The sequence below is a fragment of the Pararge aegeria genome, chromosome 20 (genome assembly GCF_905163445.1).
Source record: "Pararge aegeria chromosome 20, ilParAegt1.1, whole genome shotgun sequence".
Classification (NCBI taxonomy): domain Eukaryota; kingdom Metazoa; phylum Arthropoda; class Insecta; order Lepidoptera; family Nymphalidae; genus Pararge; species Pararge aegeria.
The window spans coordinates 7,015,294-7,034,100 of record NC_053199.1 but is presented as its reverse complement, the minus strand read 5'-3'; the positions used below and the strand labels follow the sequence as shown (position 1 = coordinate 7,034,100).

Below are 18,807 nucleotides of genomic sequence, written 5' to 3'. Positions count from 1 at the left end.
GTTAGTATAAAAACACCGAAAAAACCGCAGAGGTTTGTCCTCGGTGCCTATCTGCAACGATTACCTAAGGTGTTAATTAAAAGAATAAAACCAGCTGTGGGAAAAACATACTGCTACATTGTAGAACGATAGGAACCAAGTAAGACTGTCAATTTTAATTTCTAATAGTAGTAAGTACCAAAATAATATAAACTATACGAGATACAAAAGAGTCAGCCAACTAACTTCGCTAAAAAGTATTCTTTGAGTTTACGCTTAATGTTTTTAATATTTACATTTTGGATCAACGTTGAAGGTAGTTCGTTCATGAATCGCGGAACCAAAAAGGCGGTCGTACGCTCACCGTATGTATTGTTAGCGCGCGTAATGAGCATGCGGTTGGCAGTCATCGTCCGCGTATGTACAGGATGTTCATTTTTCCGGAGTATCTTCTTATTAAAGAACTCATTTTTCAATAAAGTATATTTAAACTGTTCCTGAACAGGTAATGTTTTACAATGATTAAAAAGCCCTAGATCATTACCGTCGTATTTAGATTTAATGGAATGTGAGACAATAGCTTTTAATATTCTTAACTGTAAGTATTCTATACTGTATTCTATACTGTATTCTATACTATATTAACAGTATTCTATACTGTAACTATATATGTTATTGAGATAAGTTTTATAAGTACGACCGTAGCTACTGAGACCATATTGTACGTAAGTAAGAGCGAACGAGTTATATAGCATTAATTTGATTTTAAATGGAATCCGTCGATTTAAAATAGTTATATTTGCGAGAAATTGCCTCAGTTTATTACATACGTAGTCTATGTGGAAACTCCAGTTGAATTTGCAGTCAATAGTAAGACCAAGATAGGTATATCGGTCGACTAGCTCAATCGAAGGGCACTTACATGAATTATAATTTACACTGTGTAGACAAGCATGATCGTGAGCTATAATATTTTTAAAGGGAATGAATTTTAGATATGGTGATCTAATATGAATCAGTTTGGTTTTTTTCACATTAAGAACTAAGCCCGCATCGTGACACCACATGGTCAGGGTGTTAAAATCCATCTGCAATGCTTCACAGATCTTGTCAGGGTCCCGACCAGCAAAGATGATGCAAGTATCGTCCGCGAATTGGTAACATGAACAATGCTTTATACAGTTGCTCATGTCATTCACATACGTCAAGAAGTGCAACGGGCCGAGGACGGAACCCTGAGCCGTGCCTTCACTAACCACATGAGTGTCGCTGTAGGCGTTATCAATCCGTACACTAAATGTGCGTTTGCGAAGGTAGTTTGCGCACCAAGCGAGCAAAGGACCGCGGACACCACATGTTTCTAGTTTACTTTGAAGAAGATTATGGTTCAAAGTGTCGAAAGCGCGCGAGAAGTCTATAAACAGTGCAAGTACATGTTTTTTTTGGTTAAGCTGTTCATTAACTTCGTCAGAAAATATTGAGAGAAGATCTATTGATCCCTTTCCCTGCTGAAATCCATATTGGTTGCGGTAAATTACTTCGTTCTTCTTATAAAATGTATGAATTTGTTCGCAGACAAATTTTTCCACAATTTTGTCTACCGACGATAAAAGCGTGATTGGTCGGTAGTTTGAAAAATCATTGCGTTTCCCTTTTTTAAAAACTGGTCGAACACATCCTTTTTTTAAATTTTCAGGGTAGAAACCGCTTTTGACACTGCTGTTAATTAGATTTGCTATAGCTAAAGAAATTTTATCCCTAGCCGTCTTTATGTGGCTAACCTTAATGCTGTCCGCTCCTGGCGCTTTACTTGAATTTAAGTTTTGAATAATCTTAGAAATTTTAGTGCATGTCGCTTTCTGAAATAAAATGGAGGCGTTCACTGACTTGGTATACAAACAAGGGTCCAATAGCTTGGAATTGCAGGTCGGAATTATCGATTTAACAGCCTTGTCGAATTCGTTTGCAAAACCATTAGCAATGGCGTTACTGGATAACCCCTGTGATTCAAAGGCTTTTAAAATGGAATCATCAATAGATAAGGATACACGGCCCATCATTTCATTTATTAGTTTATAAATTTTTTTAGAGTTATTAAAGTTGGTATTTATACGTTTAACATAATATAAATTTCGTCGGTCTTCTAGTACTTTATAAGCTTTATTACGTGATTTTATATAGTCTAATCTTAATTTGGCATCATTAGGATTTTTTTCCACAAGCTAAACAGTTTATCCCTTCTATCGCAAAGTTTTATAATGTTAAAGTCAATCCACGGAGCCCTAAAATGCTGATTCCCTCGTTTATGGGTGCTTTTTTTACTAGCTGAGGCGATAGCTTCCGTATGAGAATCGGTAATAAATTTAAGAATTTGATTTGGACAATTCATTGAATTAGTTAGCGTCCAGTCAACTTCATTTAGTTTATTAAATAAAACCTTGTGATCAAGGAACGTTTTCGAAGCAACCTGTACATTGCTAAGAGTACGCACGGCATGGCTAGCGCACGCGAACACAATAGCTCGATGATCCGCCAGTACGACATCCAGCGCAGCGGAGTACGGTTCTAATGAGGGGAATCGCGCAAAAATGTGATCTATACATGATTTTGTTACACGATTAACTCTCGGTTCTATCCTAGTGTATGACGTGATTCCGCACATTAATCCGGCCTCGCTCAGTGCATCCAGATATGAGTCCGTGTATGACGATTTGATTTTTAAGGTCGTTATTAGTGTCGCCGATAAGGAGAATATTACTTTTGTGATCAAAACTTGAAACATACTTACTTAGCTCCTTTACAAAGATAGTTTTGTTCGTAGACGGTGGCCTATAAATTGCACACAAGACTACGTCCTGATCATGACCGTGAAGTTTAAAAATCCCTGTCAGATTTTCAAATGTATTACTTTTATACATGATGGGTGTGAATTTTATTGAGTTACTGGTATAAACAATAATACCGCCCCCTTTTCTGTTTACTCGCAGTTTAGAGTACATGTTATAGCCAGTTATATTATACAAATGAGCTATATTATCGGAAATTCCAGCTTCCGTGATTATTATGACATCCAATGGAAAACTACAGCTGTGGATTACTTGCAACAAATTTGTAAAATTTTTAATAAGTGATCTAATATTTATATGTAGACATGAAAAGTTAAGTTTACTATGGCTGGGTAGATGTTGAAAGAAGTAATTAATAGACTTACAATCAAAGATTTCAGTTACTTTAGACATACTTAACCGACAAAAATAAATAATAAATAATAAAGAAAAAAGTGAGGTACAAAATAGTTATTAAGATGAAATTGCAGTTTCCTTTAAGGCTAGATCGATGTCTTGGAGACAACGAATGTAAAAGATTTTGCTATTGTTTGTTTTCCTAGCACAAACCTTGCCATCTTTGCACCATACAAATTGAAACGAGTTGCACAATTTCAGTTTAGCGTTATAAAGTAGGGTTTTAACGTGTTTCGTTAAAGCTTCTCTTATAAACACGCGATTGTCAGCCTTCTCTTTTACAACATTGGGCAATATTTGTGCTACTGAGATACTTTTTTCTTTACTAGCTGAAATCCATTTGTTTCGAGCATTTTTCGACTTGAGTTCTAGAAGAATGGTGCATGGTTTATCCATACCACTTGACAAACGTTGAGTCGACTGTATTTCGCCCTCGTCTACGTCAAATTTAGATGCTACCGCGGTGATCACATTGTTGAGTTCCACGGGCGAAAAGTCCGGCAGCCCGGCAATTTCAAGTGATGCAGACAGGGCATTCTGCTCGACCTGCCTCGCGCCTTGTTCCAGAACCGCAACGCGAAGCTCCAGGTGTTTGGTTTTGTTCACTAAGTCTTGATTTTTGTGGTCAAGGGTATTGATTTTGGTGTCTTGGGCTTTAATCGATTGCTCCATATTATTCAGCTGATCATGTAGAAACTCTAAGGATGACTCTAATTGTGAAATTTCTTCACGGAATGTTTTTTTTAGTTCTCGACTAATATCCTGGACAAGCTTCCGTGTATCGATGACGGATTTTGTTGAATGCAGGGTGTGCCCAGAATCCGAATCCTCGTCCGGATCATCATCAGGGATAATGAAAGACGACCTACGGGTCACGTTTAGGAGGCACTCCTCACAACTCCACTCAATACCCGTAGCGTTTCTTAAGGTGTTAAGTTGCTTGTTCGAAAGTTTGGAGCACGATGGATCCGCATGGATCACCTTGCTGCACCTGCTGCATTCTAGGCCAGGACACTTTTTCGTGATGTTTTTGTTACACGATGCACATTTCTTTACAACCATTATTCCCGCGTTCTAAGTACACTAAATGACGGTAGGTAAACAAATTGTATAACACAACTGTACACGACCGTGTTCAACAAGTGCTCGTTGCAAATTGCCACTTACCGAATTGTGTAAAAATAATGGTTTGTTTTCAGGATCGCAATGAACTGGGCGATTTCATAAGATCAGCGAGCACAATGCAACTACCCAACTGTGGGGCAAATCAACACATTATCGACTTCGAAGTTAGTATTGTTATTTTCGTTATCAGTAAAGTAATGTGAAAAGAGAGCCCACATAATTATGTAAATTAAGATCCAAGATTTTTTAAACCCTTATCATATGCTCTTACATAACCTAGGAATGTAAGGAATCCCAAAAAGTATCGATAAACATTGTATCACATCTCAATTCCAGTGGGTAACATCAATGTACTGTTACAAATGTATCATATTGGGTACATTTTCGATACTTGATGTATGGAATAAAAAATATCGTTGCATCGTTTTTTTGTTAACTTTAAACGAATGTCAAAGTCAGCAAAATGTCAAAATCTAGCCTTTACCATTAGTGTTGGTATACCATAAATGTTCTTCCATTACCATTTTTTCCTTATACAGGTGTCTATAACTGGAGAATGGGTGCCATGGTCCGCGAAAGTGCCTCAGATTGAAGTGGAGACGCACAAAGTGGCCGCTCCGGACATAGTCGTGCCCACGCTGGACACCGTGCGCCATGAAGCGTTACTTTACACTTGGCTCGCAGAACACAAGCCTCTGGGTATACACTTTTGATTCTCATTTAATAATAACAAATTTGTCAGACAAAGCGTATTTGCGAATACGCTTCTGATGTTCTCGAGTAGTACACGTTTTATGTAGAGCTTGATGATAACATTTGAACTCTTCTCACATTCGACAGCCGGTTGGCTCAGTGGGCAGCGACCCTGCTTCCTGCGTCCAAGGCCGTGGGTTCAATTGAAAAAAATGTTTGTGTGATGAACTTAAATGTTTTCAGTGTCTGGGTGTTTATCTGTATATTATAAGTATTTATGTGTATTATATTCATAAAAATATTCATCAGCTATCTTAGTACCCATAACAGCTACGCTTACTTTGGGGCTAGATGGCGATGTGTGTATTGTCGTAGTATATTTATTTATTATTTATTTATTAATGTCAAAAGATTTCAATGTAAATATCTAGCACTCTGAAATTCGTTTCACAACATGTTTCTGAATATCAAAATCAAATAAAGCTGAAGGTATGTCTATTTCTTGAAGGTAAACTTAATAGTTAACATAAAAAAATACGCAATTACAACCACATCAGTAGTATAATTAAGACACCTAGATTACATTAAAATAATAATTATTACACAAACATGTGTCAATGCGATTCTATGCAACTTCGGTTATTAAGGGTAGACACCTCTTACTAACTTACTTAAGGTTACTTTTATATGGAAACTAATCTTCGTTATTTGATTAAAATTATGATTATAACTTTAAATCGAGTTTTACTGATACTTTATTGTTGTGTACACTATTCGCAACTAGACATATCAGTATTTTTTTTTTTTTTTTTATCATGTTTGTTCTACAGTCCTCTGCGGTCCTCCCGGTTCTGGTAAAACCATGACGCTATTCTCCGCGCTACGAGCTCTCCCGGACATGGAAGTTGTGGGCCTTAATTTTTCTTCGGCCACTACACCGGAACTGTTGCTCAAGACCTTCGACCATTACTGCGAGTATCGCAAGACGCCTAATGGAGTGGTTCTAGCGCCTGTACAGGTAACTATAAAATTAAACAAATCGAACGCACTGACTGCCAATTAAATTTAATTTGATTATAGTAATGTTCTTGCTTTTCAACTACAACATTTGAGTTTTTAGTGAGGGATCTATGTCGCAAATACAAAATTGCCTAAAAAGTATAGAATTACTTTTTTAACCTTTGAACTATCACAGTTGCTTCAATGCAAAACACTTTATTTTACTTTCGTTAAATCTTTACCAGTACAATAATCGGTAGTCTTATAAAATGGATGTTCCTTGAACAACTTTTCCAATTCTATATTTTAGCTCGGTAAATGGTTGGTTTTGTTCTGCGATGAAATCAACTTACCGGATATGGATCAGTATGGCACGCAACGTGTTATCTCGTTTTTACGACAGCTTCTCGAACATAAAGGCTTCTACAGAGCAAGTGGTGAGTAATTTTTTGTATTTTAATTATTTCTCTTTAACCTTTTGACAATTTTTTCATAATAAAATACAGCTTGTTCTATGGATATACTGCATATAATATGCTCATATACTGCAGTAACTTAAATAAAAACAATTGTCTTTGCCAATATTATTGTGTTCCGCAGAGATTTGCTCTAGTTGCGCGTTTTAAGCTGCAATATCAAATATGAATAAATTTGCTCACAGATCATTCATGGGTCCATTTGGAGCGTATTCAATTTGTGGGCGCTTGCAACCCGCCAACCGATCCCGGTCGTAAACCGCTTTCACACCGACTGCTGCGCCATGTACCTGTCATCTACGTCGATTATCCAGGAGAGACTTCTTTGGAGCAGGTAATGCTAAAAAAGGTTTCTTCTCAGTTCAGTAACAACGGTAAAATAGAATCAGTATTATTGTGTGACTAGTGAATAATAGCTGGGGAGATGACATTAGGCGTAATGTAGGGAGACAGTCAACCCACAGGGCACAAGGCCGTGGAATACGAAAACTCTCTACAACACAAAACGTCCATTGGTTTAGACCTCGACAAGTTGTTAAAGAAAATCTACTAGTAATAAAAAAATAAAAGTTCTCATTCCAACTTATTCGTCTATATTTCTTCATTTAATCTCTTTAAAAATATCAAAAAAGTTTGCATTCATTTATGTTATTAATTATGTTCAAACATCAAATACCATAAGTCTGTCGTCAAATATTCAGACTAACTATAGTATAATTATTTACACATACATAATGACCTAATTTTCAAAATCCAATTCAATTTCTGGGTGACTAGATTAAAACATTCCGGAACCCAGACCTCATCCCGAGGTATACCCTGACCTTGGCCGGTCGTGACGACACTCAATTGCTTACCATCATAAATATACTAAAACAGATTTACGGAACATTCACACGCGCTATGCTACGAATGCAACCCGCACTACGTGGCTACGCGGAACCCCTAACGCAAGCTATGGTGAAACTTTACCTCGCGTCGCAAGAACGCTTTACACAAGACATGCAACCGCACTACGTATATTCGCCCAGAGAAATGACCAGATGGGTGCGCGGAATTTGCGAGGCTATCAGGTATTTAAATATTTAACTATAAATAGGTCATCGGATAACATTCCTCCCGTTGAACAATTGCAATCTACTTATGCTTTGTCCTATTTCGGATGATAATTTTGACAGCTTACAGTAGGGATGAGATTTGTATAAATGTAAACTGTGTTTGTGTAAACGTAAATGAACTTCTTCGATAATTAATTATTCTTCTTATAGAGTTTGTAATAGATCATGAATTATATATAATCTGACCATGTAACTATGGTCAGATTATATATAATTCATGATACAAAACATTTGATTTTTTATTTCTTTTTTATAAAATTATACCCAATTACATGTTTTACCAGGGACAATATTCATTTATATATTTTTAAATTTTCAATTAATTCGGAATCATCAAACAATCAATCAAATACACTTTATTGTACAGCAAAGACAAAGCAATAAAAAAAACACAATTGAAAGAAAGAAAGAAAAGGTACAATGGGCGGGCCTTATCGCTTAAAAGCAATCTCTAACAGGCAACCTAACAAAGTACCTGAAATAACTTTTGTATGTATATAATACATATGATTTCTTATTATTTGACAATTAAAATATTTTTTTATAATAAGTTTATAAAAAATAGTATTTAGTTCGGTATTTAGTTAATATTTTATATGTACGTACGAAGCGCTTTCCTATCGTTTCTAATATGTACCGTGAACATAGATTACCAGATTTGACTTTTTTTAATTGATTTGGTTTTCCAGACCTCTAGACAACCTAAGTATTGAAGGTTTGGTGAGACTGTGGGCCCACGAAGCGTTACGTCTATTCCAAGATCGATTGGTTGAAGATGTAGAAAGACAATGGACAGACGAGAACATTGACAACGTGGCGATGAGATTCTTCCCAGGTATTTCCGAAATGTAGTACTCTTTTGATACATTGTCTTACAAATGGTAGTAGCAAACCCTTCCCAAAAGTTTATTTGAATGAAATATGAATGCTAAATTTTTCTTTAGGTATTAACAGGGAGCAAGCACTAGCCCGGCCGATTCTCTACAGTAACTGGTTGAGTAAGGACTATGTACCAGTCCAAAGAGATCAATTACGTGAATACGTCAAGGCTAGATTGAAGGTATTTTGATAACTTTTATTAACCTTTACACCAATAGCTAAACTTTTACTTTTTCGGCATGTTTATCGATCAGGCAGGCAGGTTGCTTAGTCTGTACCTGTACACGCAGTCTTTATAGGTTTTCAATCTAATATTTAAAATATAGTGAGTTAGAGTTAGGGTCCTAAGTGCTAGAATGGCGATCCCGCATTCAAATTAGATTATTATTTGTAACATTTGATATTATATTTGTAAGTAAGTTGCAACGTAAAGTTATGTACTTAATTTGGTCATATTTGATATGCAGGTGTTCTACGAAGAGGAGTTGGACGTCCCGTTGGTTCTGTTCGATGAAGTGCTTGAACATGTACTTAGGATCGACCGAATCTTCCGCCAACCTCAAGGACATCTGTTACTCATCGGTGTATCAGGAGCCGGCAAGACAACCCTCAGCCGTTTCGTGGCCTGGATGAACGGTCTCAGCATCTTCCAGATCAAAGTATGTTATACTTTCGCGAACTGTCTTACGTCTTTTTTATATATTCAATTCATCTTAATCGGTTGAAAAGTTGCTTAGCAAAGATGATATTTGTTAAAACTTGTACGGATAATTTTTGACGCTCATAACGTTGTCAAGTAATATATCTATAGATTACGGATAGATTCAATATAGAAATTGGACATTCATGCTTATATTAAACATGATTGTCCATTTTAAGCAATAACGATTCCTCGAATTATTTAGCAGAACGAAAGCAAACCGTGCGGTTATGTTATTATTAATCTCGAAATAGTGGAATAATGCTCTGAAGGTTATAAAATTTGGCATTATTTTCGAGAAATAAAACATTCCATAACCTCCTTCTCAAGTAAATCTTGTTACTTTTACAGGTCCACAACAAATATACCGGCGCGGACTTCGACGAAGATCTACGGTCCGTACTCCGTCGTGCCGGTTGTCGTGATGAGAAGGTGGCCTTCATTTTGGATGAGTCCAATGTGCTTGACAGTGGCTTCTTGGAGAGAATGAATACTCTTCTCGCTAACGGAGAGGTCAGATAACCCTTTTCAATATTATCCTTAAAGTGCAAATAAAAGTTTAGTAAATTAATAATAAATGATTTCCTTGGTTTATTTGATAATAATATATGCTACATACGTTTTCGGGTTGAAACATTATTTTCAGATTTTGTGGTTATAAAATTTGCTCCGTAATTTTTAGGTGCCCGGACTGTTTGAAGGCGACGAGTTTGCTGCTCTTATGACGCAGTGCAAAGAAGGTGCTCAAAGAGAGGGCCTTATGTTGGATTCTAACGATGAATTGTATAAATGGTATGTTGAACTCTTAAAAGACATGGTTAATATAATTAAGTCTTCGAACAGTGCGTGTTGCCAGTGATGACCTATGGCTCTGAAACATGGTCGTTAACTATGGGCCTCATAAGAAGCCTTGAGTCACTCAGCGGGCGATGGAGAGAGCTATGCTCGGAGTATCTCTACGCGATCGAATCAGAAATGTGGAGATTCGTAGAAGAACCAAAGTTACCGACATAGCTCAACGAGTCGCGAAGCTTAAGTGGCAATGGGCCGGGCACATAGTTCGGAGAAAGGATGGACGTTGGGGTCCCAAGGTGCTGGAATGGCAGCCCCGTACTGGTAAGCGCAGCGTTGGTCGACCCCCAACGAGGTGGACAGACGACATTAAGCGCGTCGCAGGTAGCCGTTGGATCCAAGCGGCTCAGAATCGTGGAACTTGGAACTCCCTACAAAAGACCTATGTCCAGCAGTGGACGTCTATCGGTTGATGTGATGATGATGATGATGATGAATATAATTAAAACTAAATCGAGCATTAACTTTGTGTTATATACTTAAAATAGTTGAAGGTTGGTTATTCTAACTCACTTCTTCTAAGGAGAGTAGAGCTTTTTGTGGCTAAGCTGGTCCGAGGAAATACTTTCGCCATGTTTATTTCTGCCACCAAGCAGCATACCTGTGATCCACAAGGTGATTACGTATCTCGCGATGGGTTTGCGACAGGCGTAAATCTTGCAATCACTCCTGTCAAACGTCACTTTTCCGTACAATAAATAAACAAAAGTAACCCACATGAGCCTGTACATGAGCCGGAGGTGTATGTACACCTCCGGTTGATGACGGCCAGGTCACCAAAGGGCGGCATTTTGTAGGATCCACTCCCTGCTTGCCCTGGGAAGCTCTGTTTATAGGCGATGGTTATCAGCTGTCAGCTGTCAATTCTTCTGCTTGCGGCTCAAATTCGCCTGATCACTGGTGTCACGTCGATCGGTTACGACCTATTGTGACGCCGCTATCTAGAACTGCCAGCAAGCATTGGTCGCCGCCAAGAACAGCAGCACGCACTGTCCTTACTGGAAGAAATTTAGCATCTTCTGGTTGTATTAGAGTCGTCAATTGTTACTGTAAAAAAAAATTATGGTTGTTTTGCTGTTCTCCGTAGAAGAGTTCCGTCCACTAGTTTTTTTTTATCATAGTTATCAATAGACCGAAGACGCTTTCTTTATGGAATTAAAATGGTGTATCCCTTTTTTATCAGGTTTACTGGTCAAGTTATGCGCAATCTGCACGTAGTGTTTACTATGAACCCGTCATCTGAAGGACTTAAGGATCGCGCGGCAACCTCGCCGGCTTTGTTCAATCGTTGCGTGCTCAATTGGTTTGGAGATTGGAGCGATGGCGCGCTATTCCAGGTTCGTTATTATAACCAAAACGTCGTATTCCACACATGCTCTTAGCAAAGCTAAGGCAAATTGTATTAGCTCCCTAACCTTTCACAGCTTATGATCTAAATTTTTGTATCTGTTATTGCGAATTATTTCCGAGAAGACACTTTATAACCTTTTGAATAAATTGCTGGGTACTTCTATGGACGTTACCAACATTCAATTACATTTAATAGGAATGGTGAAGCGACCTTGATTAAAAGTACATATTATTTGTTGATTTCTTAAAATCTTAAATAGCGGGTTGAACACATTACCCTCCCGTTGTCGACGAGTACAGAACTAGTTTCTTAATTGTAATAAAAATATCCAAATTGTTAAAATTTTGAGAAACTTTTAATATAATAGTATATTGAAACCGCGATTCATTTATTTTCAAATTCACGTTTACATCACAAATTAACGTGATATTTATGTTACAAATTAACAAAGTTGTTAATGTAATATACGCGTTTCTATTTATGTATTAATTTAATTTAAAGCAATTTAAAGAAAAAATTCTAATATTAGGCTGTAATACAATACTGTCTTTACCGGGTAAGCTATCACAGGACAAGAGAAAATTTACAGTACAGGGCTAGGGGTTATTTAATATCTACAGGTAAACAAAACGCTCCTAAGACTCCACAGTTGTTAGTCGGAACTGAATACATGACAATCTTGCAAACCAAATGTAAAAATTATAACGTTGAGCCATTATCTTCAGCTATCATTCCCTTATTTCTCAGTCAATCAAGAAGGCGGTAGTCTGAAAATAATAGTTCAAGCAGCACGGGCAGGAGAAAGGAAAATTGTATCTTCCCCCACAGCTTTATAAACTGTCAGAGCATTGGCGCACGAGTAGAATTTCTCCTATTCCCTGTTCCCGTGCTTTGGCAAATGGCAACACTAATTTTATCCTTGGCGGTTTAATGGGGGATATAATTTTTATCTCCTACCTATGCTATCCGCTGTACTCTGCGCAAGGAGGCCAACCAAACGTATATCCTTATAAATGCCTTGATTGACTTCTGGTTTTGGAAAAGACTCAATTCCTTCTTCACAGCAAGGATTATCGAAATCTATTATCCTTGTCCACGAATCCGGCTGGACCAGCGTGGTGTACTAAGGCCCTAACCCCTTCTCATTGTGGAATGGGTATACGAGGATGTATTGAAAATCTTTATTCGACTTATAAATTTGCCAGGTCGGTAAAGAGTTTACGACGCGCATGGACTTAGACTGGTCGGAATACGTCCCCCCGGAGGAGTTCCCGGCGGCTTGCGGGGAGGTGGGAGCGAGACCGTCGCACCGCGCTGCGGTCGTTAATGCGTGCGTCTACGTGCACCAGACACTGCACCGCGCCAACGCCAGGCTGGCTAAGCGGGCCAACCGCACTATGGCTATTACACCAAGGTATTCAATACACATATATTAACCTGCATGCCTAAGAGTTCTCCATACCGTTCTCAAAGGTGTGTGAAGTCTACCAATCCGCACTTGGCCACAGCCTAAGCCCTTTGTATTCTCCTAGCGGACCTATAATGGATCGGTAATTGGTTGATAATGATGATTATGATATAATACAGATTTAGGGCCTTATACCGGAATAATAAATAAGTTTTTTGGTCACGCTCTGAACATTTGAAAATTGCTGTGCATTGAAGTGAGTGTATGCAGAAGCTCTTAAACTTGGATATTAGAAAATCTAAGAAATAAGTTTAGTTTGTATACAGCAAAAGCTTCAAAAGATGAACTACTGTTGTTTCTGATAAATAATTTTCAAGGTAATTGATGGAATAAAACTACTTATCTTCTTAAACACACCCATTGCAAAAGGGTACTTTGCACGGCATTTTTTGTTAGATAATCCATTAATAACGTGTTCGTGTTAGTGATTTAAAAGTATTTCATATATGCAAAAGTAGTTCAATTTCAAATGTAAAACTTGAAGAATGTAAAACACTATTTCATTTAGTTCTGCGATTACCAACCCTCCCAACCCATTTTCCAATTTTCCAGAGTAGTTATTTGAGGCGAAACCTGACATTAACAGACACTTATGAATTGGAATAAATTACAGACACTATCTGGACTTCATTCAGCAAATGGTGAAACTGTACTCTGAGAAACGCGCTGATCTAGAAGAACAACAACTTCACTTGAACGTCGGTCTCGGGAAAATCGCGGAAACTGTCGAGCAAGTGGAAGAAATGCAGAAGAGTCTTGCCGTTAAATCACAGGTTCTTAAATTTATATAACATAATATTTTAATAGTTTCTACATGTAACTATTTAAGAATTCTAAATACATGTATCTGTTCAGATATTTACATAGATGACATACATAGTAGTCGAACGATGTAAAGTTAGAAATTAAAAACAAACCTTAAAAACATTAACATTGTTCTAGGAATTGCAAGCAAAGAACGAAGCCGCCAACGCAAAACTACGTCAAATGGTCAAAGATCAACAGGAGGCCGAAAAGAAAAAAGTCGAAAGTCAGGAGATCCAGGTTTGGAAAGCATTGTTTTTGAATAAAACCACATTAAATTCTATTAAAACAAATAATACAATGTTCTTTTTATGTTGAAACGCACAGGTCGCTTTAGAACAACAGACAAAAGAAATAGAAGCGAAACGCAAGGATGTAATGGCTGACCTGGCTCAAGTCGAACCCGCTGTCATCGATGCGCAAAACGGTTTGATTCATTTCTTTATATTCTGTTTGTGAATTTCGCACAACTAAATAAGCTTGAGTATTTTATCATTACTCGGATGCAAAAGTAATTGAAGAAGCTAGAACGATATGACACGTACCCAATATTAGTTCGTATTCGAAAATATTGTTACAAAGTCTCACATCAGCAGCGGCGGAAGCACAGCTTAGGTTTCTCAAAATAGATAGTGTACAGCCCAGTTTTTGACCCTTCTTAAGGAAGGCTGTAAAAAGTTATAGTGATGCATAAAATGAAAAGCGATTGATGCAAATCGTCAAGCAAAACACAAGTTAAATGAGCAGTTTGGCAATTTAAACCATTTGTTTTATGCTATCAAGTGAATAATTTTTTATTACACAATCGGCGGTGATTTTTACTAATGTGTCAAACCGAACTATATGAGTGACCCAAAGCACATTGATACTTTATACTAAAACAATAATGTTAACATGCTGTGGAGAGCAATTAAGTAGTTTGTTTTTATCGACTCACAATAACTGTCACATTAAGCTTAGCGTTAGTCGTATGCCTATTTCATTGGCGGATATTTTAAAATTGAGAAGTGTATTAAGGGCAGGTTGTTTCAAATTTCAGGTGTGAAAAATAGTTCTGTCACCTTGTACAATAAGCTTGAAGAAATTTATTCATTCTTTCTATTTAGTCTGGACTCCGCATATACACACTATTAAATGAATATACACACTATAGAAATTACATTATTACAAAAAAAAAGTATAAGCACTGTACTGGTAACATAGCAACTGTTTGGCGAAATATTTTTGGCAACTGTCAAAAGAACAGGTTTATATCAGTAACTTACTTTAACGTTAAATTTATGCAACCCACCCTTAATATCAAGTACCTTATGGGCAACACTGCAACCAACACCAAGGATTTCGATTATATCACCTGAAATCTTTTTCATACATTTCACATAATTACAAACACACACCATGTGTGTTTCTTCAATATATTTGTATATGTCCTAAAAAATAAGATGAGTGAATTATAATTGTTTTCAAATGATATGAGTTGTAGCTGTCGTTCCCGCGAAATGTATGGATAGGATAACACATCCGTAATTGCGTTGCATTGCGGCCCACCGTAATTTGCGCTTAGCTTGAAGCTGAAGATGATCCCAAAACACAGCGGTCCGTTCGATCAAGAAGCAGCAGTTGGTCGAAGTGCGGTCTATGGTCAACCCGCCGTCTGTGGTCAAGATGGCGCTCGAGTCCATCTGCACATTGCTCGGAGAAAAAGGAGACACGTGGAAGGGCATCCGCTCTGTCGTTATGAAGGACAACTTCATATCGACTATAGTTAACTTCGAGACTGAGAATATCACGTTAGTGCCGTTCTGTTTATGCCGGGGAAGATAGCACGTCCTAAATTTCATCACCCATACTCGTATAGCGTAACGGGTGTTGCATAAGACCATTTATTAGATCGAGTAATTTCAATTCTCTAGATTCATGGTATCAGTTTATTATGTTTTTGTAACAGAAGACGTGCTATATTTCCAAGCAAAAATAAAATTAGAAAGCCATTTAAACTTCACCAATGAGACAAAAATACAAACCATTACCCATGAATGTTCTGTAGATAGCAAGCGTAGGTCTAATCGTTTTTCTCAGTCCGATATTTATTGGCAAAAACATTTTAGTGTATTTAGTGCATCAGAAATTGTGACATGAATATTTTTTTGTAACCACATACTTTATTTAAGCATCCTACTGTACTTCGATATAAGTTTCGTATTAATTATTCGTTATTGTGAATGAGACTTTCTAATTTATTAGATGGTTTAATATTATAATTGTAAATATGCTAAGCTTGCTCGCATAATATGTGACTGTTGTTATTAATGTGACTCAAATAACGCAACGACACTGTACGTAAATTAAATCGGCATCCATGTACGGCACTAATAATTGACAGCGTAATGTGACTAACCCAGCTGAGCATCGTCGCGACCGCTCGCCGGTGCCGATTAACCGACGTTCCATTTCAGTGGCCGGCCCAGTCGTATGATAATAACGCCAGCCGCATGTAACACCTTAGCTAAAAGGCCTTTTTTGTTTCTCTCTTTCGTACTCTGTCGCTCTCGCTTGGCGGGTGGCGGACGTGGCGCGGACTGTGCGGGCGTTACACAGCGGTCAAATCGATTAAGAAGCAGCACCTGGTGGAGGTGCGCTCGATGGGCAACCCGCCCGCTATCGTGAAGGTGGCGCTCGAGTCCATATGCCTGCTGCTCGGCGAGAACGCGACCGACTGGAAGGCCATACGCGCCGTCATCATGCGCGAGAACTTCATCAACAGCATCGTGTCCAACTTCTCCACCGAGGACATCACGTGAGCACGCGCAGAGAGTTACACCGATTCCCCACCCCCCTCCTCCACTCACCTCCCGGTGCCCAGTTGCCTTTCCTCGATACCGAGTGGTTCATTTTGTGGTGATGGTGCAGTAACAACGATATCACTCCTCATAGGAAAGTATATCTAGCGAAATGGTATCGAAATTATAACTCTTTAATGACAGATTCATAATAGAAGAATAATTTTACTAAAATGTTAAAAATCCTGATTTATTCTTTTATCACGTTAAATTCGAATGAACATGATGAGTGGTATATATTTACTGATCGAAATTACATGTGGTTTATATTTTGAGGCATAAAAATTTTAGTCGCTTAAAGCTTGCTTATGCATGGTGAATGTCTGCATATTAGTGTATGAACTGCACAATTAATTTAAGAACCTCTAGTAGACTTATAAAGCAACAAACCCTATAATACTGTTCAGAAACTCATTAATTGATCCACTAGAAACTAAACGCACATCACTAAACGCACAACATAGATATAGAAATGATTCGTAGTATTTGATGTTGTCTATGATTTAGTTCATTAAGCTCACTTCAAATTTTTCAATGCGTAAAGAAAAACTTAACTTTGTGCTTTGCGCTAAAGAAGTATAACTTCTTATTTGCACAAACGAGTTTTTTTTCTTTTTTTTATATTGTAGTCTTGATTTTCGTTTCAGTAATATACCAATTACGTGTCAGCCATCCTTATGCTATAATCTGACATCGATTGATTTTAACTTGTTTTAAGTTCTCCATTAATTATCAGAAACTGACCGATAGAATACACAAAATTGTGTTTCACACTAAACTTTTATTAGAAAACAGTATTACAGGATAAGGACAGCAGAAACACGTTATAAAAATTTCAGGATGCATTATGTTCAGTCAGGTCAGTTATGCATCTCATTTTGGCATGTTTGCTGTGGTGGGTGGATTCGGTTATGAACTTGGTTAAGGACGTTGGATAAGGTGGTCATTTTCGAGATTACACTTACATTTTAAAACACAAACTGATACATCAACATTTGCCAATACTAATTTATTTCAGATAGTGCAGGTACAAATTACACACTTCGAGTTGCATGAATGTATTTGCCAATAAATAATGTCCGTCCGTAAGTGGTCTCCAAGTGAGCAGTTGAAAATCACTAACGGCAGTGAAGCGACTTGCTTTTCTTTTTTGTTTTACGTCGTTTTTTTTTTCCATTTGTTTGCTATCTATAATGTTTTTCAACAGTGCTGAGGCATAGTTTACTCTTATTTTATTTTGTTTTGCTGTGTTGGTAAGTGATGTTCGTTTCATATCATCCAGTGGAAAACGAATGTGCATGAATCGAAAGGTCAAAGTTTATCGAGTATGACATGGTTTGGTTCATTGGTTTCACATAAAGCACATATTGAGTGTATCATTGGTGATCATGAAGTCAAAATATTAACCACTTTTTTTATGTGTCAGTGACGATGTCCGCGAAAAGATGAAGACACGTTATCTAAGTAACCCGGATTACAACTTCGAAAAAGTAAATAGGGCCAGTATGGCCTGCGGTCCTATGGTGAAATGGGCTATTGCTCAGGTAAAGAATTCTACTTTTACTTAGTTTAAAAACAAATATTTTTCTATGAAATAATATTAGTAAAAGGGAAATATTTACAGATCGAATATGCGGACATGTTAAAACGCGTGGAGCCGCTTCGTAATGAACTCAAGGCTTTGGAAGATCAGGCGCAAAGCAACGTTACAGCTGGAAACGGAGTACGCGATCTGATAGCCCAATTGGAAAAGTCTATCGCCTCGTACAAAGAGGAATACGCACAACTTATAAGTCAAGCTCAGGCTATTAAGACTGACCTTGAGAATGTTCAAGCTAAGGTAAAAAGTTCACGCACTAAACTATGCAATATACAAACTATCCTTTTATTGCGGCATCATAAATTTGGAAAAAGATTTGAGGTGACGGCAAAATTAAGTTGTCAACGCTGTTTCTCTTCGCGGGTGTCAAGGTACGAGTAAGGGAATGTAACGGAAAACGGGCAGAAAACTCCTTATGTGCTGTTACTACCATCTACTGCAATCACTCAAGTATGACCAGGGTTTAGGCATACCCTACCCTCCCGTTGGGAGAGGCCTTTAGTCCAGCACTGGACTCTTATAGGATGATGGCGCGGGTATTTCTTTTTGGGTGTTATTTTATGAGTCCAAGGAAAACACATCGTAAAATTCCTTAAGGCCCACATTTGGAGAACAAGTTTCTGTGGTCGTTAGGGAATGCATTCGAGATACGAAAAATTTATAAAATGCCATTGATTGGTG

General features: G+C 37.7%; 1 protein-coding gene across 3 annotated transcripts in view; it reads left to right on the top strand.

Moving 5' to 3' along the window:
• LOC120632836 (dynein heavy chain, cytoplasmic) overlaps positions 1-18,807 on the top strand; it is a 74,344-nt gene that overhangs the window by 42,011 nt on the left and 13,526 nt on the right. For 2 of the 3 annotated variants that reach the window (XM_039902866.1, XM_039902868.1), the window contains 19 exons: positions 4,421-4,510; positions 4,886-5,045; positions 5,870-6,057; positions 6,349-6,475; positions 6,700-6,848; positions 7,394-7,587; positions 8,322-8,467; positions 8,577-8,692; positions 8,979-9,170; positions 9,563-9,724; positions 9,894-10,003; positions 11,247-11,400; positions 12,620-12,828; positions 13,496-13,655; positions 13,825-13,926; positions 14,014-14,113; positions 16,285-16,483; positions 17,953-18,070; positions 18,151-18,366. In XM_039902866.1, coding sequence (XP_039758800.1) covers positions 4,421-4,510; positions 4,886-5,045; positions 5,870-6,057; positions 6,349-6,475; positions 6,700-6,848; positions 7,394-7,587; positions 8,322-8,467; positions 8,577-8,692; positions 8,979-9,170; positions 9,563-9,724; positions 9,894-10,003; positions 11,247-11,400; positions 12,620-12,828; positions 13,496-13,655; positions 13,825-13,926; positions 14,014-14,113; positions 16,285-16,483; positions 17,953-18,070; positions 18,151-18,366 — 2,892 coding nt within the window. Of the gene's footprint in view, positions 1-4,420; positions 4,511-4,885; positions 5,046-5,869; positions 6,058-6,348; positions 6,476-6,699; positions 6,849-7,393; positions 7,588-8,321; positions 8,468-8,576; positions 8,693-8,978; positions 9,171-9,562; positions 9,725-9,893; positions 10,004-11,246; positions 11,401-12,619; positions 12,829-13,495; positions 13,656-13,824; positions 13,927-14,013; positions 14,114-15,280; positions 15,477-16,284; positions 16,484-17,952; positions 18,071-18,150; positions 18,367-18,807 lie in introns of all 3 variants that reach the window. The other variant, XM_039902867.1, reaches the window with a different exon arrangement.